At 34.4% G+C, this 27,080-nt stretch overlaps 10 protein-coding genes across 10 annotated transcripts; 4 read left to right on the top strand and 6 right to left on the bottom strand.

Annotated features, from left to right (window-relative positions):
• The first annotated feature begins 189 nt into the window (after window positions 1–189).
• On the top strand, window positions 190–3,446 carry BX664DRAFT_340345 (uncharacterized protein). Its single transcript, XM_051546805.1, has 2 exons — window positions 190–443; window positions 512–3,446. Exons 1-2 carry the CDS (start codon window positions 343–345, stop codon window positions 3,171–3,173), a joined length of 2,763 nt encoding a protein of 920 aa, XP_051396961.1. The 5' UTR covers window positions 190–342; the 3' UTR covers window positions 3,174–3,446.
• Window positions 3,447–4,183: 737 nt separating this feature from the next.
• BX664DRAFT_268800 (band 7 family-domain-containing protein) lies at window positions 4,184–5,298 on the bottom strand (the record flags this gene model as incomplete). Its single annotated transcript, XM_051541018.1, has 4 exons — window positions 4,184–4,316; window positions 4,384–4,574; window positions 4,649–5,070; window positions 5,214–5,298. The coding sequence occupies 4 exons, from the start codon at window positions 5,296–5,298 to the stop codon at window positions 4,184–4,186; spliced, it is 831 nt and encodes a 276-aa protein (XP_051396960.1).
• A 295-nt stretch (window positions 5,299–5,593) lies between these two features.
• Window positions 5,594–7,144, top strand: BX664DRAFT_340340 (uncharacterized protein). The gene is made up of 7 exons (XM_051546804.1): window positions 5,594–5,733; window positions 5,891–6,017; window positions 6,123–6,161; window positions 6,263–6,389; window positions 6,462–6,527; window positions 6,604–6,695; window positions 6,763–7,144. The coding sequence occupies exons 1-7, from the start codon at window positions 5,636–5,638 to the stop codon at window positions 6,967–6,969; spliced, it is 756 nt and encodes a 251-aa protein (XP_051396959.1). The 5' UTR covers window positions 5,594–5,635; the 3' UTR covers window positions 6,970–7,144.
• A 525-nt stretch (window positions 7,145–7,669) lies between these two features.
• BX664DRAFT_340337 (uncharacterized protein) lies at window positions 7,670–9,676 on the bottom strand. Its single transcript, XM_051546803.1, has 2 exons — window positions 8,597–9,676; window positions 7,670–8,529 (listed from the first exon to the last, which is right to left on the bottom strand). Exons 1-2 carry the CDS (start codon window positions 9,647–9,649, stop codon window positions 7,747–7,749), a joined length of 1,836 nt encoding a protein of 611 aa, XP_051396958.1. The 5' UTR covers window positions 9,650–9,676; the 3' UTR covers window positions 7,670–7,746.
• Window positions 9,677–10,392: 716 nt separating this feature from the next.
• On the top strand, window positions 10,393–11,136 carry BX664DRAFT_340336 (uncharacterized protein). The gene is made up of 2 exons (XM_051546802.1): window positions 10,393–10,539; window positions 10,651–11,136. Exons 1-2 carry the CDS (start codon window positions 10,402–10,404, stop codon window positions 11,119–11,121), a joined length of 609 nt encoding a protein of 202 aa, XP_051396957.1. The 5' UTR covers window positions 10,393–10,401; the 3' UTR covers window positions 11,122–11,136.
• Window positions 11,137–11,291: 155 nt separating this feature from the next.
• BX664DRAFT_193459 (uncharacterized protein) lies at window positions 11,292–12,633 on the top strand. Its single transcript, XM_051540082.1, has 4 exons — window positions 11,292–11,804; window positions 11,881–12,073; window positions 12,144–12,237; window positions 12,325–12,633. Exons 1-4 carry the CDS (start codon window positions 11,368–11,370, stop codon window positions 12,477–12,479), a joined length of 879 nt encoding a protein of 292 aa, XP_051396956.1. The 5' UTR covers window positions 11,292–11,367; the 3' UTR covers window positions 12,480–12,633.
• Window positions 12,634–12,968: 335 nt separating this feature from the next.
• On the bottom strand, window positions 12,969–16,885 carry BX664DRAFT_352559 (Sin3 family co-repressor-domain-containing protein; the record flags this gene model as incomplete). The annotated part of the gene is made up of 12 exons (XM_051547681.1): window positions 12,969–13,125; window positions 13,187–13,353; window positions 13,424–13,758; window positions 13,815–13,941; window positions 14,037–14,726; window positions 14,818–15,106; window positions 15,188–15,345; window positions 15,451–16,050; window positions 16,245–16,294; window positions 16,379–16,475; window positions 16,557–16,646; window positions 16,781–16,885. 12 exons carry the CDS (start codon window positions 16,883–16,885, stop codon window positions 12,969–12,971), a joined length of 2,865 nt encoding a protein of 954 aa, XP_051396955.1.
• A 259-nt stretch (window positions 16,886–17,144) lies between these two features.
• Window positions 17,145–19,188, bottom strand: BX664DRAFT_302114 (plasma-membrane choline transporter-domain-containing protein). Its single transcript, XM_051542417.1, has 6 exons — window positions 18,686–19,188; window positions 18,425–18,600; window positions 17,881–18,356; window positions 17,626–17,773; window positions 17,309–17,550; window positions 17,145–17,231 (listed from the first exon to the last, which is right to left on the bottom strand). The coding sequence occupies exons 1-6, from the start codon at window positions 19,144–19,146 to the stop codon at window positions 17,193–17,195; spliced, it is 1,542 nt and encodes a 513-aa protein (XP_051396954.1). The 5' UTR covers window positions 19,147–19,188; the 3' UTR covers window positions 17,145–17,192.
• Window positions 19,189–20,609: 1,421 nt separating this feature from the next.
• On the bottom strand, window positions 20,610–22,057 carry BX664DRAFT_193428 (uncharacterized protein). The gene has a single exon (XM_051540081.1). The coding sequence runs from the start codon at window positions 21,902–21,904 to the stop codon at window positions 20,786–20,788; it is 1,119 nt and encodes a 372-aa protein (XP_051396953.1). The 5' UTR covers window positions 21,905–22,057; the 3' UTR covers window positions 20,610–20,785.
• Window positions 22,058–23,524: 1,467 nt separating this feature from the next.
• Window positions 23,525–26,368, bottom strand: BX664DRAFT_340325 (uncharacterized protein). Its single transcript, XM_051546801.1, has 2 exons — window positions 25,239–26,368; window positions 23,525–25,159 (listed from the first exon to the last, which is right to left on the bottom strand). Exons 1-2 carry the CDS (start codon window positions 26,341–26,343, stop codon window positions 23,670–23,672), a joined length of 2,595 nt encoding a protein of 864 aa, XP_051396952.1. The 5' UTR covers window positions 26,344–26,368; the 3' UTR covers window positions 23,525–23,669.
• Window positions 26,369–27,080: the final 712 nt, after the last annotated feature.

Genomic DNA, 27,080 nt, shown 5'->3' with positions numbered 1-27,080 from the left:
GGTGATACAACCGTAATTCAATTCTTATCGAAAATTTTGGTTTGGGGACTTTCATTTTCACGGCTTTTAGTTTTAGAGCTTGGATTCTATCGCCGCCATTTGAGCCTATTCGGCGCACCCACCTACAAAATGTCCCCTTCCTTTTTTCTAATTTCTTTCCTTTTTTTTTTTTTTTTTTTTTTTTTCTTTCTTTCTTTCCCTTTTTTATCTTTCCATTTATATTTTCATTATTAACCCCACTCTTTTTTATCTTATTATTATTATTATTTTTTTGTCAACAACAAGGAAGACAACAATCATACGACTGTCATCAAAAGGGAACAAGCAACTTTTTCTTTTTTCATGTCTGATGAATCCAAGGAACCAGCCATCAAAGAGAAGAAAGGAGAAGCCAACAATACTTCGAATCTAAATGCTGCTTGTTTTCGTTGTCGTGGTTTTAGGTAATATTATGATTTTCTTTTTTATTCTTATAAAACTCAACTTTTTTTTTTTTTTTTTTAAAAAATAGACATGCTTGTGACCGAAAACGACCTGCTTGTACACGATGTTCTCGGCGTGGATTGACTTGTACTTATCCTGAAGCTGCTCCTACTCTCAAGAAACTTCAAAAGGCAACAGAAACTTTAGGTGATCGCATCAAAAAGTTTAGTGATCGTCTCAAGACAGGTGAAGGTATGCCAACCATCTCTTTACAACGACTGGCTCGTGGAAATATGGACGACACAACAACAAATAACTTGGACCCTGATAATAGTAGTATTAATAGCAACAACAACAACAATAATAATAATAAGTCTTTGGGCCAATCACCAGATACAAGATCTATTCATTCTATACATTCCGATTCTGCTTCTGAAAAGACATTCAACACAGATCAAGATGAAGAAGATGACCGACACTTACAAAAGAAGAAACGAGTTGCTTCCACTAATCACTTCTCAGTCTATCCATGCAGCAAATGTTTTAAAGACTTACAACAATGTGACCTTACTTTACCTCAATGTAGTCGTTGTGAAGCCAATGGTTTTACCTGTGAATATTCCAAGACTGAACCTAAAGCAAATCATGTATCACAAGTTCTCAATACAATGAACAAAGTGATGGATCAATGGCAAGAATCGATTGACAAGATGGCTAAAGATTTTGCTCAAAAGACTCGGGATTTCTCAGCCAAGGCGAACAATTCTCTCAAGATCAAACCAATGCAACCTTTTGCCTGGAAAATCACATCGACAAACAAAGGTCTCTCAGTGGAAAGTAGTGTTAGTTCGTTCAACGATCTTTCGACTTTAGTGGATCAATTCAAACGCTCAATGAATATTTCATCTAAACCTGCATCTGATACTACACAAAGGGAAACTTCTCCATACTCTGAAATCTCGGAACCTACTTTGGAATTGGATGACACATCAAGTATTACAAGTTCTTCCTTTTCATTTGCTATCTGGAATTCTTGGGCTCATCCTACTCATGCTATACCTCAAGACTATCCTATTGATATATCTCAAGATTTAACAGACAATTTGGTTGAATTATTCTGTCGTACTCCATGCTGTTCAGCCATCCGTATTCCAACTATCGATACAGCGGAATTTTTATCAAGGTACAGGGATCCAGATCCAACTCAGCGTCCGGCAATGGTATTGGTCTACGCAGTATGTGCTATGGCGGCCCGAAATGCATTTCAATTACATGTATGGAGCAAACGTCCAGCTTTCGAAGCTCCGCAATACAATATGGGCAAGGCTCTCTCTATGGCGTACACACTTCGTGGTCGTGAACTCTTGGCAGAATGTTTTGATGAACCTTCATTGGATCATTGTCAGGCAGCTTGCATTTTGTCCTACAGTAATCACCAAAATGGTTTTCCTGGTGTCATCTATATTTATGAATGGATTGCTCATACTATGGCACAAGATCTTGGATTATATTCTTCTGAAAGGGAATTAACACAACGAGAAAGGATGTTGGTATGGAATCTTTATTATTACAATACTTGGCATCGCGTATTACAAGGTGGCTCATCAAGTATTTCTGGTGAAGGCTCTCAATTCTACCCTCGGTGTCCCCTCCCTGACCTTCCTGTACGACCATCGGCGGATCAACTTTTGGCTTCTACTCCCAATGTTCAAGTAGTGAATTATTATATCCAATCCTTGTGGGTTTATTTGATTCAATTACAGCTTTTACGTGAACGGGTAATGACGCGTCTTGTGGCAGCTCAAGAAACTGGCAAGTTAGATGGCAAACCGGACATGACTTTACCTCAAGATCTTTTGGCAATGCAATATCAACTAGAACAATTTTATCAACAACTTCCTCCTGATTGGCGAAATATCGACTTGGAATTAATCTTACAAACACAACAACAATCTTTACCTCATCATCATCATCAACCTCGAAATGATATATTTAATATAACATCATCATCATCATCATCATCATCATCATCATCATTATTTTCACCATCACCATCATCGAATGATTCTTCAGCTTCTTCTGGTACTCCTCCTTCTCAAATGGATTCACCTAATAGTACTACGGATGAACAACGACATTACTCAGTGGACGGACCGGCTTTCGCTCAATACTGTGTATTGTATGTACATGTGTTTTATTATATCAATCAAATCCTATTGTATCAATCCTTCTTCTCTTCCGATCATATACCCAACTCTGAATTTGCCATCCAGTGTCTTCATATTTGTATGCATGCCTGTGCCTCCATTACTCGTATATTGGAAATCATGACAAAACAGTGTGGCGAATGCAATGTTCCTCTTTTAGCCTTCATTTTTGCGAATGTGGTACATATCAAATTACTTGGTTATCATGATGACAAATCATATCAAGATTTTGCTGTATTTCATCTCCAGAAATCCATTGAAATCTCCAAAATGTCTAGCAATTACACCTATGATTTTGAATTGGCAAGAACCTTTGTTGGACTTATGGAACAAGATGTACAGCAACGATTAGCGACTTTTTACAATGACAGCAACTTCAACATCAATGATTTGGCTACTTTCAATACTTCTCCTTCTATGAACGGCACTGATCATTCATCAATCTCACCCTTTTTCTCAGCATCATCAGTATCATCATTATCTGCATCTCCTTATCTACCTTCGATAGTTTCCAATCCATCTCCTACCAACCATCACCTTTGAAACCTATATATATATACTGTGTATGTATCATCTTTCCCTCGTTCACTTCTTTTTTTTTTTTTATTATTATTTATATTTTTCCACCATTCTTTGGTTATTCCACCCTATTTTTGTTATTTATTAGTTTACTTCTATTCTTCGATCCACTAATCATCATTCCTTTAATGTCACCTTTTTTTTTTAACTTTAATTTATATCCTTACTACCTATTTACTTATTCGTTATTTTACTTTATATATATATAAATAAATTGTAATTGTCTTTTTTAATTTTTACCTGATCGTCCGAAAAAAAAAATTGACATGCGGGGATTCTTCTATTGTTGTGATTTTTTCTTTTTGTCTTATTTTCTTTTTTTCTTTTTTCTTTCAATAATTTTCAACCCAATCAACAATGTGTCGTCGAGTTTCTTGTTCGGAATGTGGGAAAGCCACTTGGGCAGGTAAATGGAGATTTGTATGATCAAAGTTTATTCTCATGGATTTTACTTGATCGTGTAGGTTGTGGTCGTCATATCAAGGAAGCTCTTGCTGGACTTGGTCAAGACGAAATATGTCATTGTAAACAGGACAACAAGGAAGAACAATAGGAGCAACAAGTCAAGAATCATTAATATTTAGATGTCCTATTCATTTTTTTTTATTTAGTAGATTAGTTGATATATATATATATATATATATATATGTATATTTGTTTGTTGTTAAGAGTATAAGGAATAAAAGACAAATCCTTATTACAAAAGATCAATCAATAATAATATAAAGACGATTATTTTTTATTGTATATCAAGATGTATATAGTTTTTATTTTATTGTTCAAGACTATGTAGAATAAATTGTATCAATATATATAAAAGAAGAAGTGTATGGAAAGGGGAGGAGGCATGTGTTTCATACAACAGTCAGGAAGAAGGAAAAAAAAATAAAAAAAAAAAGAGAGAGAGGTAGTAAAAACTGAAAAAAAAGAAAAGAAAGAGAAATATGGAGTAGGATGGGAGGAGAATAGATAACCTATTGAGTGTTGAGATTGTAAAGCATGTTGCTACCACCTTCTCTGTTGCTGGGCAAGTAAGTAACATTACGAGATTGAGACAAAGTTTGAGCAATATCCTTGGAAGCTTCAATACGACGGAAGGCAATAATACTATTCATAAAAAAAAAACAGTTGAATAATAAACTCTTTCCCTCCTTTTATTTGATTATATTCTTACCCTTCACCAGCCTTTTCAAGAGATGCGGAAATCAATTCAGCGGCTTGAGAGTCACCTTCAGCACGAATAATGGAGGCCAACTTTTCTTGTTCAGCACGTTCAACAATGAATTTGGCACGTTCAGCTTCTTGTTGAGCAATTTGTTTTTGTTCAACAGCATTGGTGAATTCCTTACCAAAAGTCATGTGGGTCTGATAAGAAAAAAAAAAAAAAAAGAAAGAACATTAATCGATATTTCTATTTTTTTTTAATGATATATACTTACAATAGATACATCTTCCAAAGCAATATTGAATTCTCTAGCACGCTTGTACAATTCTTCACGGATTTTGGCAGATACAACTTCACGTTGAGTAATAAGTTCAGAAGCATCGAATTGAGCAACAATGGACTTCAAGACTTCGTTACCAATGGAAGGCAACACACGTTCGTCGTAATCAAGACCCAAGTTTTGATAGATAGAAGGCAATTGCTTGATTTCAGGACGGTGCAACACACGCAAAGTCAAAGACACCATTTGCATATCTTTGGATCCGGTAGTGGTGGAAATATTACGAGGTTTGGTACGAACATCGAATTGAACAGCACGTTGTAACCAAGGTACTAAGAAGTGAGTACCTTCTCCAATGGAATCGACTTTAACACCTTGAATACGATCGAAAATAACGGCACGGTAACCACCTTGAACTATATAGATTGTAGTAAAAAAAAAAAAAAAAAAAAAAAAAGAGAAGAAAAGAAAATAATAATTAAAAAACGAGTTGTCAGTTAATTGTTGTGTTGTTTTTTTAAAGGAGTTTGACGCTAAGAAGAATCGTTAGAATGCTTACCATCGTACATGGCGGATTGAATACCACCAACGGCAAGACCAACAGGAATGGCCCATTTGGCAATAACTTGGAGAGCGGCAGCCATATTATATATATTAGAGTTAAAAAAGAATAAAAAAAAAAAGAAAAATATATCTTGCTGGACTTTTTTTTTTTTTTTTGAACAAACAACAACATTCATCAGCCACCCCCCCCGTTAACATTTCCGTGAACAAAAGTCGGAAGATCAAAATTAGCCTCGCAAAGAAAAGAAGCCAATCAGGTCCTACTTTCTCTTTTGAAGTTATTTGTGCTTTTTACATTTTGGTTGAAACGGCACAGGAGAGGGCGGGCGCTCAAAAGCACCAAACAACCACAGAAAAAAAAAAAAAATGAATTCGTCTTTCTTTCCTCTTTTTTTTTTTCTTTTGTATATCTTGGACATGAAGTTTACAACTGCAATTTTATTGGCTTCTTTAGTATCGAATGCTTTAGCATTTGAAAGCACTGTACCTTGTCTCTTGTGGTCGTCAAAAGAAAGGTATGTCATTGAACAACTCTAACAATACTATGATACGACACACACACACACACATATATATATATATATATATATATAAAACCTATTATCCATCCTTCCGTTTTATGACTAACTTTATTCTTCTTCTCGTCTTTCTTTTATTTTTTTTTTTTTGTAGCTATTTGAAAACTTCGACGAATGACCAACTCATCTTGAAAAATGCTGATGCTTCTAATGCCGTGTTGAATTTTCTGTCATCTGATATTTGTTCTAGTCAGTTGGTAGCTGTCATTGACCAACCAGGTGTAAGTTTTTCGGTTTGGGAAGAGTATGTTTATCTTGTTTTAGTTTTGAAATACTGATATTTTTTTTCTTTCCCCTTTTCCTATGTATCACTGCCTGTATAATAGCTTCATCGATCTGATTTAGCGTCTTTGAAATCGATCAAGGTATTTATATAGCTTTTTTTTTTTTTTTTTTTTTTTTTAGATTGATGTTGTAATGGGAAAGAACTAACTATCTTTTCATTTATTGGTATTTATCTTGATAGGATCATAGCCAATCTGCTTCCTCGTACACTCAGTTGGAATATATTGAAAATGGTATCGATATTAATGCTGTTGCTCAAGCCATTGGCAATCAATGTGGCAGTGATATCACCAACATTAAACAAGATGGTAAATAGAGTGGAATAGGATGACTTTTTAATAGGAAATAAATTCAACTCAACATTTTTTTCATTTGGATAGATACCATCAAACAATTGAATACCAAGATCATCACCGTGACTTTACCTGAAGATGCGGAAAACAATGGTAAAGAACAAATGAAAAGACAGGTTTAAGATCCATTGGAATTCGACAACTAAATCTCCTTCTATTTTCTTGATAGAACACAAGGTGGATCAATTGTTGACATTGATCCAAGAACAATCCAATGATGATTATGTTGTGATTTATACTTCAAGTATTCCAAAGGAAAGCGTAAGGAAGTTGAAAGAAAATTGGATAATATGATATGAACATTTTTTTTTTTTTTTTTTTTTTGTAGAAGCAATCTGGCTTGACTCGTCGTGCCCCTAGTGACAAACCTAATGTCCAATTACCCATCTTTGCCAAATACCAATTGTTCTCTCCTGCTATCTTTATGAGTCTTGGTGTGGTCTTACTCTTTGTGTTTATTGCTGGTACTGGCATCACTTGGTTGGTCGGTATTCAAACACCTCCTCGTTTTGAAGGCAAGCAAAAGAAGAACTGAAATCAATGATCTTTTTTTTTTTTTATTCCCCCACCCGCCTTTATACATTTTATTCTTGATTTCTTAGTATTCAATTTTATATACTTGTGTTTTTTTTTTTTATCATTGTGCCTTTATCTTTGTTAAACATATTTTACTTTAGTAAATAAAAATGAATTTTTTTTTTGGATTTTGATCTTTTTTTTTTTTTTTTTTTTTTTTTTTTTTTTTTTGAATTAAATCTTTCATGATTCAGATGAATGAACGACATGTAATTTAATGATCGGATGTTGATATTCGTTGGCTCTGATTATCCCTGAAAAGGAGAAATACTGACCTTACAAGCATCCTTTTCTTGGCATATTCCGATAGATTCTATTCTTAGTTTTGCGGATGATGCATTGGAAAAAGAACATACACATGTGCACAATAGTCACATCTATTGATCATAGATGAGACAGTACTAACATTGACATTTGAAGATCATGCAAGCAAATAGATCCCAAAAAAAAAAAAAATCGCAGTTCATCCATAGACGTTTATCATTGTACCTTTTTTATTTTATCGTTGGTAACATCCAATCGTGGTCTATACGTGAATGTTTCCACTCATTCGCTTTATATATATATATATATATATATATCAGAACCAGCTTCTTTAACAAGTCGATACTTTTCTTTCCTCATGAAGTATACTGTAAAAGATATCTCATAAATAGAATGCTATAAATATATGATTTTTTTGTTTATTGAAGGTGAATAGAACAATATAAATAAAATAAATATAATGATACTAATTCTAAAGACGTGATGATTGATCAATAAACCGATGAGGATGAAGCACATACGCACGACCAACATTTCCTTGAATAGAGACTTCAGTAAAATTGGCCACGCTCACTACTGTATTGTCGCAACTAGTAACAAAGAGTCCTACATAAATATCTTGAGCCAAGCTTAGATTTGGTATGATGGCCATCGTTTCCCATTCGTCACCAGCATGAGTGTTCAAATCTTCACTATTGTTGTTGTTGTTGTCGTTATCCACCAGATTTTTTCTTTTTGTTTGAGCAATAAATGCATGATCAGAGGTGCGTTCCAGTCTAATGCGATACGGAGGTGAAGCTCGAGATTTTTTTATCAATTGTGTATTGTTGAAATTGTAGTCCCTAGTTCGAATAAATAATCCATCTTCTGGTGAAAGTCCTATAGATACATAAGCTGATCCTAAAGCCAAATGTTCCCGCAGCATGATTCCCGCCTTTGCACACGAAGAAAATGTAGCATGTGATTGAATCGTTGCCTCGATTGCACCTTTTCCAGAAAGAGATTGATAGACAAAACGAAAAGCATCCAGATGGCCGTTTAAACTTGTTCCTGATCCCCAAAGTGTAAATGATGAGCCAGCATCAAATGTTACAGAGCCACGTAATCCTTGATTTCCAACATCCATGGTTTGCCAATCATCAGGTAGAGACGGATTCGGGAGCGGATCCGGTAGTGGTAATGGAGGAATTGCTAACTTGGCTTGAATCATAGGTGCCAATTTCTGTGCAAGTATCAATTGTTCGTCATTTCCAATCTATAAAAAAAAAGGAATAATAAAAGTCAACACATATATCTATATATATATCCACATTCTTGTTTACACTGTTATTGTAATGTAACCAGCCAGTTGTATCCACATAGAAAATTTGTTGATCGCCTTGATCGTTGCATTGATGAACAGCTGCCTGAGTAGATTGCACCATTTCTCCTAAAGGTTCAGACATGACAAGGATGGGTGCTACTTGATATTGTTGTCGAATTTTCCCCAAAAACCGTACTAGATCAATTCGATATTGAGATATATCTTCATCATAACGTCCTAGTAACAAAACGATGACTGAAGGGATATAAGATGTGAAATCGTAATGAGTTGAGGGTATTGATGATGATGATCTTGATGATATAAATGTTGCCGATGATGATGGTATTGTTGCTGATATTAATGATGATGTTGATACAAATGCTGATGCTGATGATGATAATGACGGGGATGATGCAAAAATGGACCAATCAAAATAACGTGTCTGCATGCCAAGCTTGCCATAAGTGTCATCATCTAGGAGAGTAGCACCTGAATAAGCTATATGAATATGATCTATTCCCAAAAGGTCTGAGACTAGCCAAGGAAAGCTATCAGTGATGGCAAATTGTTGGTCAGGTATCGTTTGATTCGTATCCCATTTTCTTGCAGTATTAAGCATAAGGTCATGCCCAATGAATTCTACAACGCGTGATGCAGAAGGTAAAAGTACTGATCCATTGTCCGCCAAAGCCAGGCCTACCAAGTGTAAAGGTGCTACTTCAGTAGAAACAATGGTAAGTTTATGAGGAAGAGTCCAGTCCACTTTGCTGTCGTCAAGGTTCAGTTCAATATATTGTTGTTGTTGTTGTTGTTGCAAAGATACATTGTATTGTACCCAAGAGAAGTGATCGATTTTTACAAGAAGACTAGTGGGTTGAGCTAATAAAAGTCGTAGTTGAGTACTATGAACGATCGTTTGTAGATAAGCACCAGGCCAACCGACTTGAATGCCTTGAGAAGTAACTTGCCAACGTCCAATATATTTTAATTCAGGACTGTTCACAGGGACAATAAAACTTGCCATAACTCGAGAGTAAACTAACTGAACCAAACATAGTATCAGTAACAACATGATGAAGAGAACATAAGAAAAAAAAAAAAAAAAAAAAAAGGAAAAGGACGAAAAGAAAAGAAAATAGAGAGAGAAAAAAGAAAAAAAGAAAGATTGGTGCAACGTCAAGACAGAAAATTTATTGGCGTTCTTTCAAAATGTCCCATTCCCAGTCATAGAACATTGTGCTCCAACCTCTTTCAAGTGACCCTTTTATATCATTATCATCATCCATTATAGGTTGTATATCATTGTTAGTATGATTAATAACTGTTGATCCTAATTCTTTACATTGTTTCTTGATGATCTTTTCCTATTCATACATAATATAAAGTCAAGTTTAATATCACAAAAGGAAAACAGTTCTTACATTGGATTCTTTATTCGTTATAGAAGATCTTTTTTTGGAGTTCATTAGAATATATATATAAAAAAAAAAAAAAAAGGAAAAGAAAAAAGAAAAAGAGAAATACTAAGAACTATATACCCAATTTATCAGTTTATCGACACGTGGAATTTACCCCCCTCATAAAAGATGATTCCGCGATGCAGTTTCGTTCATTATCAATTCCCTTTTTATTCCTTCTTTTGTAGATTGATAGGCGTTTTCAGGAGGGAAAGCATATATCATTGTCAGTGATGATTCGCTCTCCGCTTGCATGACAGAAGATATAAATCCCCCCCCCTTTTATACCTTTTTCTTTTCTTTTTCCCTTTTCTTTTTACTTTTTTTTTATACTTTTTATTTTATTTATTATTATTATTATATATATATGAATAACAAGATGGATTTAGATGCTCCAAGAGCTGCTTGGTTATTCAAAATGTCACAAACTAGTTTTGGCAGGTTAAAATGGGCACCTAGATATTTTATATTATTAGATACAGAACTACGTTATTATCGTGATGAGGTAAAAAAAAAAGAAAAAAAAAAGAAACAATAATTATATATCTATCCATATATAGTTATATATAAATATATAGTTAACTTAACCCCTTTTTCTTATTGTTCCTTCATATAGCATACTGAAACACCCTCTCAAGTATTACATCTATCGGACGTAGGACAAATCATACCCTTAATGGATCGACCCAACACGTTTCGTTTGGAACCATCTTTACGCCAATCTACCGGAACAATTAAACCATGGACAATAGAATGTTCATCACATCATGAAATGGAACTTTGGTATAAAAGTATTCAACATCGTCTTTCCTTGGCCCCTGTCTTTAGTCCACCTTCTTTTTTACCTAACAAAAGATTATCTCATTCTCATCATTTCTTTAAAAAAGCATTGAAACCATCATCATCCACTCCCATTATGCCTTCTCATATTTCTTATATTCCTGTACCTTCTCTCTCACAGCAACGTCGTGGTGTGATTATTCCTTATTCATCATCATCACCTGAACCTGAACCTTCTACTTCTTTACATCCATTAGATTTACCTAGTTCTTCTAAGACATCTACCCCTTATTTTTCTTTTTCCTAAAATAAAATAAACTCCATCTTTGTCATTTAGATCTTTTTTTTTTTATTCACCTTGCATGTACCTTTTTTTTTTTTTATTCGCCGCCTTTTTTCTTTTTTTTTTTTTTTTTTTCCTTTCTTTCTTTCTTTCTTTCTTTCTATTCTTTTCTTGTCTTTTTCTTTCTTTCTTTTTTTTTTTTTAAATCAATAGAGTCGGTCCTTTTTGTATCTATTATACATCTTTTTTTTTTATTATTATTATCTTCAAATGTCACACACCAAAACTAGATCTCAACAGAATCAGCTAACTGACTCTAATCAAAGTGATGCGCCAATTACTCGAAGATCAGGAAGACCATCATCATCAATACAGCCATCTTCCAATTTGATCAAACCGACGGATATAAAGAATAGGTCATCTGGATCAGCAGCAAAGTCTACTACGGCGAAGAAATCTCAAATGGTCAGTGATGGTGAGAAAACAGAGTCAAAGGATAATACTCTAGATCAACCACGACGCCGATCACGACGACGACGACAACAGCGTCAAACACAACAAGATGATGATGATGACGATGATGATGACGATGATGATGATGACAACGACGAGCAAATTTCTGAAACAACTGATTCGTCCACAAATCAAGATGATAGTCCAATGTTATCATCAAGAAAAGACACAAGGAAGGATATGATTGGTAAAAAGTAAATGTCACATCAAGGAACTTGTACGGCATAGATATTATTGATAAACAAATTCTTCTTTATATTTATATATTAGACTGGCTGATTTAGATAAACTGGAAAACTTGATCAAGGACCAATCACATACTCAATACAAGCATCTACTGGCTGCCCTGGAAGAAAAACGAAGTCAACAAAAGGCCAATGCTGAATGTCGACGAGCCCTATTACAATCCAATCTTCTCGAAGAGTTTATTGCTCTACAAAAGACGGCAAACGATGAATTTCAGGTAAATAAAAAAAAAAAGGAAAGAAAGATGGGATTCTAATGATGGATGAATAACTTAAATATATTCCTAGCTGACCAAATTAGCAACTCGAAAGGCAATGATGATGGAATTGCAACGGAAAATCGATGTCTTGGAATATGAACATAGTGTTCAAGTCAGTCAAGGTAAGATAACGCTATGTATATCCCTTTTTTTATAAATTTTTTTCATTCCTTTGATACTCTTTTTTTTATTCCATCATAATATTTTAGGCTCTCCAGAAGATGATCAACAACTACATTGGGTACCACCTGAAAGGCCATCTGTCATCAATATCTTTTTTTTTATTTTTATTTTTTATATATATACATATTCACTTATTTATTTATTTAAATCCTTAACCATTTTGATCCAATACGTTCATTAACTCTAGGTGCGACAGAAGATGACATTAACACAGATTTGGAACAACTTCGACCGCAATTGGATATATTGAAAACGAAAGAATCATCGTCATCGTCACCAACAATAAACGGTATCAGTGGAACGAAACGACCATGGATAGACTCACAACAATGAACGTGACTCAACAGCTAAGAAAAAGGTATGTATTATTGTACTTTTTCATCGCTTTGATTTCAACTCAACAAATATTACAATTTGATTATATCGAAGGGTCATTGTAGTTTACTATTATATTTTGGATACCTCACATACCTTCATCTAGTCATAGTTCTTTCATTTCTTCCTATTATTTCCATCTATGTCTATTTTTTTTTTTTATTTTTTATTTTAAAATATACTTCCCTGTATACCTGTCTCAAACAATAATTATGATCAATGCTATTTTATGTTTTATTTCCTCATTGTTTAATAATACCCTTTCTTTTATTGACAACAGAATAAAATAACTATACTATTTGGACCTCCGTGGTTTCCTAAGTTGTCGTACATACATATCTTCGGTACCGGTTTCATAGAACATATGATATGCTTGCTTACAGATCTTATACCGGAGATCTTGTTGCACCATGATATTACTTTTCGCTCTCTTTTGTTCGTCTTCCAAGTTTCTATTGTTGATCATATTAAATGTTGAGTTTCTATATATGCTACTTTTATTATTATCTTTACCGTTTAAGAAACACTTTACTGGTACGTTTCCTTTTCACACCCAATGTCTTCTTTTTTCGGTTTTGATATGTGGTCAAGTAAGCATGGTAATCATCATCTTGTTCATGCGGAAATACTGCTTCATTCATACCAAGGATTTGTAAACATAGTTGCTGATGAGCACCATCCTAAAAAAAAAAAAAAAAAAAAAAAAAGTCAAAGACCTGATCACTTTTTTTTTTTTTTTTTAATTCTTACCATGCTAATGATAAATTTGTTTTCCGTTGATCCAATAATATCTTCTACAGCATGTCGATACAAAGCAATCGGATCAATATCTTCCAATCGAATCGTTGGCGGTATAGTTTGAAATAGAGTGAACAGTTCCATACATTTTGAATTGTTGACAATTTGATGAACTTGACGAATTAAAGCCAGCATGGTTTTCTCAAAGTTGAATGTCACATATGCCTGTACACCAAAAAAGTATCGTATGCCTTCTTCAAAGTCCAGTTGTTCAATATTCCCAGTAATGAAATGCTTGATGATGTCAATGGCTGCTTGGTAATAACCCTGTTTGAGATCGATTTCGACTAACCAAATGACAATAGTTAGGCATTTTGTGATTTTCTCTTGTTTTCTTTCTTACCACTTGCTATTCCCTTGGTATCAAGTTTCAAATCGACTGCTGCTGTGATACTACGTTTTGTATCTTCTGGTGATTCTTTGTATCGGACTCCCCATGTCTTGAGAATCGACAAACATTCATATATCATCTAGAATAGATAGAGAAAAAAAAATCATCAGACATATTATAATTGTCTTTTCTACATATATATAATTATATATATATAATTATATATTTTTTTACCTGGAAGTATCGGATTACACAGTACCAATTGGTATTCCCAATAAATAATCGTCCATCAAAGTTGACAGTAATTTGCCTATGTACTTTGTTATCGGTCAAGTTCGAGGGTGTATGCTCTTGGCGTAATTGCTGTCGTTGTCGTTGTGATCGGGTTTGAATAGCATCTATCTTGGATTTTTCTGTAGAAGTAGCAGTAGATGGATCATGTTCGATAGCGATGTCAATATTTTCTGGTAATCCAAATATCTGAGGTAGTTGATGAGTAATGAAATAGTCTATGGATGAAGCGTCCTTGTTGCTGTACTGGATTTGATGACGGTTAGATGTTCGCATTAATTCAAAAATGTCATAAGCAATAGATGAATCATGCATTGTATATACAAGTTGTGGTGGTGATAGGTCTGATGATCGATGAGATGATGGTGTGGATGTTGAACTTGGAACGTTCCCATTTTCTTCCCGCACTGTTTTTTCTTCTTCTTCTTGTTGTTGTTGTTGTAATAATGCTAGTTGCGATCGATTTCTTTGTTTGTCAAGTAAGGAGAGTCGTTGTTGCTCATGCCATAATGCGTCAATTTCAGTGACCAAGCTTTGAATCGTAAGATTCTTTCGTCCTTCTGTTTTATGGTAATCCAGAGATTTATAGTAATTCTTGTCCACCGTTTCATTCCAGCTTTCTTCCTTTTCAGCCTACCAAGAAGGAAAACAAAAAAAAATTGAATGTTCAATTGTTTTCATTTGAAAAATTATCCAATTTTTTTTTTTTTTTTTTTTTTTTTACCTTTTGTTTTCGCAAGTCTACATCTCTTTGCTTCATTAATTTCAAAATATCAGGAAGAGTTTTAATTGGGTTGTTACGAATGGATTCCATAATATCTTGTTGGCGATCCCGGGTATATAGTTTCTTGACAGCTTGAGTAACGATATTGCTTGAACAAACATCACTTTGGTTAGTTGTCGATTTCGATTTGCCTTTTAAACTTTGAGATGGACGTTTGAGTCGACGAAGATATTTTTCCAGATGTGTTAGTACATCCCAGTTATTGCAGATTTCAATGTCCAAGCCATATCTAAATATAATTGTATGAATATCATCAAATTAATCAGTTTTTTTTTCTTATTTTTTTTTTTTTTTTTTTTTTTTTTTTTACCTTTCGTCCTCCACTCTATGGATCATATCTTCATATTTATTTTTCTTAGATGACAAGAATCCATTGTCTTCACTTGCCCAAGTTGGATGAGATACATATTCATCATTCAATACCTGCCAGCAGAGTTTATCACGACCTGAGCATTGTTCACTTCGCCGCTAAATGAAGTAATAAAAAGTAAAGTTAGATATCATTATTATTCAAAATTCTAGAACAAAAATCTATTGTGTATCTTTTTCTTTTAATATTAATTCTGAACTTACTGATTTTGGGATCCATCGATAACTTGAAGTATTATCTTTAAATTGATATAGTGGAGAACTAGATGATGAGTTGGTTGTACTTGAAGACGCCACAGAAATAGCAGGGGAATCACCTTCATTGTTGCAAGTTGTTCTCAATGAACTAGGAGGATACTCTAATAGATCATCATCATTGTGTGCTTGATCTGTATCCAATCTGTCTTCCAGAATGCCTTGATTGAATCGTTCAAGAAGAGCTTTATTACTTCCCAAGAAAGGAACCGCCCGTTGCATCAATTCATCGTAGTTGATAGTTTGTGAGTCATACAATGAGAGTAATTCGAGAAAGGACGTGAAAGTATCAGCATGATCGATATGTTGATAGATGTCGTCTATCAGGGATGGCTTGCCTTTTTGTAATAGTTGTTGTATTGAATCACCTTCTAAGGTCCTATGAGTAGTTGATCGTCGTACAGGTGATGGTCGCTGTGATCGGACATATGAGATGGTATATTCACCTATGAATGGTTCCATACCCTCCTTGCTGGTTCTAGTTTCCCCATTGTCTGTGCTTGTCAGGTTGTTCTTGTCAATTATAGTTCCATTACTGTTGTTCTTTGCCTTAATAGATCCATTGGTGATCTTGTGTGTCAGTCTCTTGTTCTTTTTTTTTTTTATTATTATTATTTATATCAACATCAGGTCAGCAGAGGACATAAATAGACAACGAAAATTTATAAAGTAAGAACCATCAGTATATGTTATCAATTACTCCAATATATTCCTGTATTCACTTCTTTTTTTTTTTTTTTTACCTTGGTATTTGTTTTATCTTTGTTAGATCTTGGACTCTTTGGTACTTTGTCTATCAAGATCAAACACAAATAGAAATTGAGTAACGAAATGTGGCGATTCTATTTTGTAGTCAAAGAAGAACATTGTGCTTTACCTTGAACTGATGGTATGAATTGAGATACTTCTTTCTTGAAGAATTCAGCTAATTCTGGTTGAGAGAGGCCAAGTAGTTGGTCGATGTTCTTGTATACCTACAAATAATATAAAAGTAACAAACAAACAGAGCTTAATCTCGATCCTAGTTCCTTTTTTCTTTTTATTTTGTAACATACGTCAGTGAGAGGTAGAGAGTCGTGCTTGCATTTCAACACTATTGCATAAAGTTCACCAAGAGTTGATTTGAGAATCCCTGGGTATATCGACTATGGAAAGTGTTTGACAGACAAAAAAAAAAAAAAAAGATAATAGTATTGAGTACAAAGTGAATCTATACATAAACCAATCGAGATCAAGTCAAGGTATTTTTTTTTTATTATTGTTATTATTAGTAAGATACCTTTATTTTGCGTAAAAGATCAGTTAAATGGGTTTCGACATTTGGTAGTAAACTTTGCTGGGTAGGAGAAGTAGGTGAAATGGATGACTCGGATGTAACAGCCATTGTCGTTGTATTACGGAATATCCGAGGTAATGGTAAGTACTTATATTGCGTTTAACCAAAATAGAAGCAGGATCAAAATAAGATAAAAAGAAAAAGAAGAGAGAACTGTTTAGTATATCAAGCCTCTCCAGTTATGTGGTATATAAAGGGAAAAAAAAAAGCGGAGAGAGAAGAAAAGAGAAGGGACGAAAAAATAAAAAATAAAAGTATATATAAAAAAAAAAAGTATCACTTTTATTATTATTATTATTATTATTTATGCAATCAGTAAAAAATATATATGTAAGCTAACTACCAAATCATCCATCTAAACACTTTGAACAACACGTGGCCATGTTTGTCGAATCTATATGGAATGAATATAACGAAACAAATCGTATCAGTATTCCCTCTTCCTCTTTTTTTTTTTTTTGTTGTTCCTACCTTTTCAAACAGTTCAGGTTGAGTGCGTTGTAATGCTTGAGGATCTTCTGCAAGACAAACAAATGTAGTAGAGACACCACTGCTAATCACCATAGCCACCGTAGAAAACATAGAGATACCAACAATAAAGCACATCATCACGACAACAGGCGTCATATTTCCATATTGATTGAAGGCTGGTTGTGATACCTTGAGATAGATGAAGCCAAGTAATGAACATAATACACCCACGACAAGTCCACCTATTCATATAATGATTAGCTATCTTTTATTCATTTCTGGTATCTTTTTTTATTTTTTTTATTTTTTTTTTTTACCTAAGAATAAAACATTGTTGATCAAATTATCATTGATAATTGCTTCAATACCGCGATCCTTAATTATAGTCCATGTTCTTTTGGCAGATTGAATATAGCTTTTCCCATAGATAGCAACACCACTAAACGCATAATTATTAAACCATTCCTAATAATAATAATAATAATAATAATAATAATAATAATAATAATAATAATAATAAATCAGGTAAGAAACACAATAAATCGATAAGTTATTTTCATATTTTAACTTACAAAGAATCCTTGAAAGCATCCGACCAAACAATCAACAATACATAATAAGAAACTAAAGATTGGATTGTCTGTAGAGCTCCGAGCAATCGAGATAAAGTAGCGTAAGAATTCCACAAGAGCAATTAACAAAGAACCAAAACAAATCGAACCAAAACTAGTAGTGACTGCCCGACGAAGACTAGGTAAAGATGGATGTGGTCCAGTATTGAAGTATACAGATGCATAAATCCCAGCAAGAGTCACGTAAGACACATAAGAAATCACTTGAGATGTCCAGTAATAAGAGAATACAAGAAATACCATGGCCAAATTCAAGCTTGCATTATTACTGGTTGTACTGTAATATCGTTCATAAATACCCACCACCGTCAAGATGAACCACATTGAGAAGGCTGTTTGAATAATTAATGTTACAATTCCAATAACAACAGTACTTGGATGACGTTTCATAACACCAATGGTACTTGCAAGCATAGCTAGTAAAAAAAAAAAATATGATTATTATCATTCTTTCTCTTTTTTGATTTTTTTTTTTAAGTAATACCTGTTGCAAAAGGAATCCGGCTTCTCCACCAAAAGAAGGTAAAAAGATATAAAACAGCGAAGATCAAGAAGACGATAGCAGCAGAGTAGTAGTGTTGTGTAAAGTAATAGATGGTCACACCAAAATAGATAATGATCGAAGCTATAAAAGTAATATAGATCATCTGTTTTGGAATCCTACAAGAAAGAAAGAAAAAAATTAAAAAATACAAATGTTAAAAGTATTATCCTTTCATCAGATATACATATATATCTACTTTACGCGTTCACTAAAACTAAATAGAGAAGACTAATACCAAAACCAACCACGGCAGCCAAACCAAATATTTTGAAAGTACTTGTGTCAAAGGTCAAACCACTATATTGAGTACTGGAGGCCACTCCCCCAGTTGTCACAGCATGATTCTGTCGGTACACTTGCAGCGCTAAAACGGAAACCCCAATAAACGCACCCAGGTTCAATATCCAAAGAATTAAAGCCCACAAGTCACGCCAAGCTCGGATACCTTGCTTTGGTTGGTCTGATTCCTTTTCAAATGGTAACATGTTATATTGTTGTTCTGCTTGGTTAACATTGTTTGCATATTGTCCATATGGTTGTTGTTGCTGTTGTTGTTGCGGCATGGCATTATTGTTATATTGATAATACGGTTGAGGTGGTGGTGGGTACATTGTTTGTTGAGGTTGATAACTTTGTGATTCTGGTGGTGGTCTATTATCCATATTGTCGCGTTTCAGAAAGAAAAAAAAAAGGAAAAGGAAAAGAAAGAAAAAAAAAAAAAAAGAAAGAAAAGAAAAAAAAGAAGGACCGGAAAAAATACTCTCAAAGATGAATCAAAAAAAAAAAAGTCTGGCTTTATTTTGGGTACATAAAGATTTCAAAACCAGCGAAATCATGCAGAGGACAAATTTGGTACAACAGAAAAATAAAAGATAAATATTACTAAAACTACAAAATGGATCAATACTAATATATATATATATTGGATATTCCTATGGTACAAGCCTTGTTGAATTATATTGGATAACGACAGGACGATTCTAATGTTGAGGCAGTAGCTGATGAAGGATGTATTTGATTCACCTGGAGTGTTGACACTGATTGACTATTAGCTGTATTGACAGTTGTATGTTGTGATTGAACAGTTGGAGTAGCAAATGTGTTGGGTATATTGTCTATAGACAGACTAGATGATGATGTTGTTGTTGTTGTTATTGTTGGAGAGAAGGTAAAAGGATTGATCATGTCGTTTGTGCTGGTGAAATTGTTGATGTCCTGTATCGTATTATCACAAAGCGTTCTATTGACAGGAAGAGAATTTGTCATAGGGTTCAACCATTCAGAGCAAGGATCAAAAAATGAAGCCCAAGCTAGATCATCATCCAATGTTGATTCAGAAGGAAAAAGAGATGAGTCAAAAAGATTGCTTAATATCGAAGAATCTAGTAGTCCATTTGATGAATCATCCATAGAGAGTTGTTGTTGTCTTCCATTCATACCATTGAATTGATTCAAGTAGAAATCTACCTTTTGTTGTAAAATAGTGATTGCTGTCCAATTGGTCCATATATTACTTTGAATCACACTCGACACCTTTTTCAAATAATCCAAAGTCAAGTCATCTTGTTGATTGATAGAATGTTTCAAGCATAGCAGAATACTGGAAGTTTCAAGAACAGATATAATGTGATGTCGTGGAAGGAAAGCTATTGGATTGTTGTCGTTGGAGAGAAATGCTTGCGTTGTGTCTATCAATCTATATATTCTTGGAATCGCCATTTGTACTCGTGCCATTGTACTTGGATCATTGATTGAAAGTTTTGTTTCCCGAAAGATATCGAATATCGAATTAGCATAGCTTGTACCTTCTTGAGCCGCTTCATAGTCATTGATGAAGAGAAGATGAATATCAAGTAACATCCACATTGATTCAATCGTATATATCTGACGTGTACTCCAAGTATGCCGAGTTTCTTGTATAAACACATTGAATTCTTGTAAAACAGTCATTAACCTTGGTACAAGATCATCTACAGTTGGAAGGCCCACTGGTGGTTTTGGTTCTTTATCATATCGAGGGTAAAGCACATTGTATTTCACTTCAGGGAACTCCAATAAAAGTTCGTTGATAAATTTACTGGTGACAGCTGCGACATAAAATGTTTCCACTAAATGTTGATAAGATTGATAGTGACGTTGATTACCGTTGGATATATCAAGTTGATACGAGAGTGATTTTTGAATACTGGTAGGTGGTAATGGTGGAGGTAAAATATTGTTGGTAAACTTAGCTGGATGGCCTACTATAGTAGATGAACCAAAAAAAAAAAAAAGGTAAGTAAAAGGAAATAATCGTTTTCTTCATAAAATTTTATTACCTTCGGTACAGAGATAAACCATAACAATGAAGTTTGCCCAGTAAACATTGATCATCAATTCCGCTTCCACATCACTTATTTCTGTCGAGAGAAGAGACCCATCCGTAAGACCAAGTTTTGATTCCATCATATGTGCCAAACCCAACATGGACATTCCTCGTTTTGGATAACCATGAGTACCTTCAAACCTACAGAGTAAGGAGACAGCTTGATACTTGGCCACATTAGGTTCATCCGATGATTTCTGTAGCAGATAATAAGCATAATCCAAAAACACGTTTCGAACGGTTCCATCTACAGCATCTCTGATTCCAATAGGTTTGCCTTCCATCGTCTTTCCAAAATAGATCGCAGTTCCATAAATTACGCACAATAATAAAGGATCCACTGCATCAGTCCAAAAAGCTTGTAATAGTAATGTCTTGTTGAGGAAATGTGAGCATGGATGAGCTGTAAAAAATAATTCGATAAGTCGTATGGCTTGTTGTGTTGAGAGAGTTAGAAGTGGATTGGTTAAAGGTGGTGTTGAAGGAGGTTCTATCAAGAACTTGAAGGCAAGGTCCTGAAATAATGCAGCCACAGTATGTTCATAATCGAAGGCACCTTCTATAGATATCGAACTGATTTTGCTGCAGAATCTATTGACAAATTCCACAGCAGTCCAAGTGTGTATGTCCAGAATATCGTAAATTTTGACGTCCACGACTAGGCAAGGATTATTGTTATATCGAACAATGGCTAATTCATTCACTGCGATCCCTATGGCTTGAGAGAAGTGGGAGTCCAAAAAGTAATGTAAGGTCCTTGTTTTGTCGCTTCGAATGAATCGAGTGCTGTTTGGAATCGTATATGTCACGTTTTCAATGATAAAGTCGTTATAAAGATGTTGTGTAAATTGCTTAGTCTGATTGAGAGTCAGTTTATTCACTACTGCATTCTTTGGAGGACGACCAAGAGGTCTTTGTTCGCCATAGGCACACTTATCACTACTATCTTTCTTGATACATCTTGCACATGGTAACTTGCCATCACATTTGAGTTTCTTTGATCGACAATATAAACAACTGACTTTTCGTTTTTTCTTGATAACACTAAGTTCCATATGTTGAATAAAGAGAAACAAAAAGGAGAAATAAAAATAGAAAATAAGGAATGGTCGATTGAGTTACCAAGAAAAAGAAAAAGAAAAAGAAAAAAAAAAAGAAAAAGAAAAAGAAAAAAAAAAAAAAAAAAAAAAAAAAAGGAGAAAAAAAAACTCGGCACCCGCCAAGCATTGGAGAAGTTGGGAAAAAGATCTTCTTCTGGTGACCCTCGGAAATGACAATCACCAAAAGTCCGCAAACCACTGTAAGGTAACCTTTTGGCAAAACTTCATTGATCTCCTTTTCATCCCTTCATCAAAGATTGAAACCATATTTCCTTATGTACCATCACATGATGTAGGCATGTACCACTTTATACCTTTGTAATTCACTCAAAAGTCATTATCATTGCATCAAATTTGGGTTGAAGATATATTAAATCATTCTTTTTCACTTGACTCGATGATGATTCATATCTTGCTTCCCAATTTATAGAGTAAATTAAAAAAAAAATAAGAGTCAATATCGTCATCTGGCATTCAATAATGATCATCATCCAATAAAACTACCACCACTAGATTCCTCTCAAAAAAAGTAGCTTATCATCATCTAATATTATTTTATTACTTACCTTGCTACCTAATGTGCAATGAACACGAAAAGAAATTATTCATTTTTCGAAAAATTGCCCTGATGACCCCTCGAGGATTTATTTTTACAGCCAAAATATGGCTGAGGAGTTTCAAATGTTTGGCTGTAAAATCCAAAAATTCATTTCATTTTGTTCATCCTGCATGTCACCCGTTCTCATCAACCATTGGTCCAAATCTCAAGCTCTTTCTTCGCCAAGCACTATTAAAAAGTAGTATAAGCATAGATAACGGATTTTCATTGATTATTTTGGTCCATAACGAGAAATTCGACGCGTAAATGTTTTTATGCTGTAATGAGATAAAAAGAGTCATTGAATACAAAAAAAAAAAAAAAAAAAAAGGAATACAAAAAAAGGAATTTTTATTTTGCATAACATGTCACATCTACGACATGTGCAAATGAGAGATGAATTAAAAATAAACTAAAAACTATACTCCATTTCTAAAACTACATATGTGAAAGATCATCGAATGAGATCTGCTGGATGTCGCTATGATACAAGGGTTTTGATGATGATGACGATTTGATGGTTTATTGTGATGATATGATTGTGATTAGTGTCGAAAAGACTAGATGATGACATTGATTGGCTATCCACAGGTAAGTTGCTATGACCATTAGATGAAAAAGAAATCTGTATACCGTGATTCTATAGATGGATTGGTGGAAGATGTACTGTCTGTTGATAGGATAGATGACGTTGTTGAACTTGTTGAAGAAAAACTAAAATGGTTGATCATGTTGTTTTTGCTGGTGAAATTGCTGATATCTACAGTAAGTTCCATCGTTGCATAATAATAATAATAATAATAATAATAAAAAAAACGAAGTGAGGAAAAAAAAAAAAAAAAGAAACAGAAAAGAAAAAAAAAAAAAAGAAAGAAAGAATGAAAAAATGTGGAATTTAGGCATCATGGAGGTTTGGGGCTGGAAAACGTATACAAAATTCCCAAAACAATAAATCACATCAAGGTACAAAGGAAGAATTAAATGATAGAGAGTTTTATTTTGGTACAATGTTTCAAAACAGATAATTGTCTGCAGAACACAAAGTGATGTAAAGAAATAAAGAAAATAAATACAAGAAAAGGATAATAAATTAAACTAAAAAACTATACTACATTTCTAAAACTATTTGAATGAAGGATCATCAAATAAAACCTGCTGAATATCGGTATGGTACAAAGATTCTTGCCGTTGATGTTGTTGCTGTTGTTGTTGTGGTGGTGATGGTTGCGGTGGAAGTGGTGAAGATAGATTGTTAAAAAAGGAGTGTGGTTGTGGTGATGTTACTGCAGGCTGTGGAACTTGACCAGTATTGAAAAGGTTGAATGAAGAAATAGATTGATTACCCAAAGGTGCATTACCATAATTACTAGTTGTGTTGATGTTCATATGAAGAGATTGCAAAGGTGACGACATGATGTTGTCAGGTATATTGTCTATTGGTAAAGTTGAAACAGTAGTAGATGATGATGATGATGATGTCAAGTTAGTGCTTGTTGCTGGAGAGGAAATAAAATTGTTGATAATGTCGTTTGTACTGGTGATGTTGCTGCTATTATTCTGTATTGAGTTGTCACCAGGCATATCCCAAAGTACCAGATTAGCCGGTAGAGTACCAACCAAAGGTGTCAGCCACTCGGCACAAGGATCAAAAAATGCCGCCAGAGCTAGATCATCATCCACTGTGGAATTCCTTGATGATGATGATGATGATGGACTAGAGATAATGTTGCTAAGTACAGAAGAGTCCAGTGGTCCACTAGTAGATTCATCCATCTTGAATTGTCGTTCATTGTCCATATGATTGAATTGATCCAAGTAATAATCCACTTTTTCTCGTACAGATTTAATCGTTGTCCAATCGGCCCATATACTACCTCGAGTCAATGTTGATATTTGTTTCAAATAATCCCAAGTTATATCGTCTTGTCGATCATTGTAATGTTTCAAGCATAATACAGTTGTAGCAGTTTCCAACACAGAGAGAAGAAGTGCTCTTGGTAGCAGTGATACTTGATTCTTGTAGTTCGATTTTTCAGATAGAAAAGCCTGCATTAGGTCCAACATCTTGTATACTTTCGGAACCCCCATTTGTACGCGAGCCATGGTTTTTGCATCATTGCTTGAGAGCACTGTGTCCCGGAAGATATCGAATATCGAATTGCCGTAGCCTGTACCTTCTGGAGCTGGTGCATAATCCTTGATAAAGAGAATATGAATATCAAATAGCATCCACATTGATTCAATTGTATATGCTTGTTGTGCAGTCCAAGTATGCCGAGTTGCCTGTATAAATTCGTCAAATTCTTGCAAAACCTTCATCAGCCTTGGTACAAGGTCATCAACTGTTGGATGGCCCACCGGTGGTTTTGATTTGGATTCATGGGTAGTAGTAGCATTGTATTTCACCTCTGGAAATTGAATTAAGAGCTTGTTGACATAGGTACTGATCACACAAACGATATAGAAGGTTTCCACTAAATAATGATAAGATCGATAAAGTCGTTGATCACCGCTGGAAAGTTCAAGTTGATAAGACAAAGATTTTTCAATATTGACTGGTGGTAATGGTGGTGGATTTTTTGCGCCCTTTGTAAAATGAGCAGCATGACCGACTATTTGACATAAATTTAACTATTAGTAACAATCATCACGATTTACACCTTTTTTTTTTTTTTTTTTTTTTGTACATACCGTCAACGCATCCACGAATAATATTGTTGAAGTTGGTCCAATAAGTATTTGTCAATAATTCCGCTTCTACATCACTGATTTCTGTTGAGAGAAGAGAACCATCTGTAATTCCAAGCTTTGATCCCATCATATAAGCCAAGCCAAGTAAAGACATACCCCGTTTTGGAAATCCATAAGATGTTTCGAACATGCCGAGCAAGATGACAGCCTGATATTTGACCACAGTAGCTTCTGTCGACGATTTTTGCAATAGAAAGTAAGCATAGTCCAAATAAGGATTTCTTTCATTACGATTCACGGCTTCCCAGAGTCCTACGGGTCTACCTTCCAACATCCTTGAAAAGTAGATTGCTGTTCCATAAACTGCACATAAAAGTAAAGGGTCCACTGAGTCAGTCCAAAAGCCTTGGAGTAATAACGTCTTGTTGAGAAGTTGCGAGAAGGGGTGAATACTGAAGAAACATTCAATGAGTCGTATCGCCTGTTGCGTTGAAAGCGTAGTAAGAGGATTGATCGAATAAGGGTCCACTGGAAGTTCGGCAAAGAACTTGAATGCCAGATCTTGAAATACACCTGATGCGATCGAATTATATTCATATGCTCCCTCCTGAGGTATGGTGCTGATACTACTGTTGAATATGTTAGTGAGCTCTATTGCTGTCCAAGTATGTGTTTCCAGGAGATCGTACATTTTGACTTCAGGCATAACAGAAGGAGCATTGCTCAAACGAATCATGGCTAATTGAGTTACGGCTGCTGCAAAAGTATCAGTGAAGTAAGAGTCAAGGAAATAATGTAAGTTCTTCGTCTTGTCATTATGGAGGAACTTGGTACCACTTGGGATTGTATATGCCAAGTTTTCAATGATAAAGTCTTTGCAAAATTCATATGATGTTTGTTGTCTTTTTCTATCGAGAACAAGTTTGTTGATCACTGCATTTTTGGGACGTCTGCCAAGAGGTCGTTGTTGAGCATAGCTACACTGATCACCAGTATTTTTATTGACACATCGTTGACAAGGTAATTCACCATCACATTTGACTTTCTTCGACCTACAAGGTAGACAACTGGTTTTCCGTTTTGTTTTAACAATGCTGACATTCATCGTTGAAACAAAAAAAAAAAAAAAAGGTAGAAAGAATGTAAGGGAGAGAAGAAAAAAAAAAAAGAAAAGAAAAGAAAAAGAAAAAAAGAAAAAAAAAATATGAATAAATGAGGGCTGCCAAGAAGCTGATGAAATCGATAGTATTGAACGTCGGGACTAGAAAAGAGCCATGAGATGATGCAGTGAGCACGAGCGCAGCAAGAGAGAAGAGACAGCAGCACGGTCTGTAAACCACTTTCCCTTGATTCCATACAACGGTTACACAGATCATCACAAGAAACTCAATAAAGTAATAATGCCCCGTTGAGACGGAAAAGATCAAAATTAAAAATCATATTCTAAAACTGAATGTATATATCATCAACAATCGAATGAGTAGTAGTATTAAGCAAGAATGGTTTGTCGTACTAATACTATGTTGTCAAAGGAGATGGGATGACTGATTTTTATTTTATTTTCTAAAGAAAAAAAAAAAGAATTCTTTTCACTATTTTTAAATGGTACTCATATGTTGATGATAATAATGGAGAGAGAAGGGTCATATTGGTTTTGATAGAAAAAAAAATAAAAGAGCCAAGAAAAGAAAAAGTCAACAAATAATAAGAATTAAAAAAAAAAGAGAGGCCTTGTACGACAGTAGGAAATCATGGATGAGTTACTGATTAGTTCCCGGTGAATCGTGTTTATGCTTTTTTTTTTCTTTGTATTAATGACCTGTTTGTATCACTGTCTTTCTG

This window comes from Halteromyces radiatus (assembly GCF_025201355.1).
Source record: "Halteromyces radiatus strain CBS 162.75 chromosome Unknown BX664scaffold_8, whole genome shotgun sequence".
Taxonomy (NCBI): domain Eukaryota; kingdom Fungi; phylum Mucoromycota; class Mucoromycetes; order Mucorales; family Cunninghamellaceae; genus Halteromyces; species Halteromyces radiatus.
The sequence above is the reverse complement of the archived record's forward strand: the minus strand, read 5'-3'. Positions and strand labels throughout refer to the sequence as shown.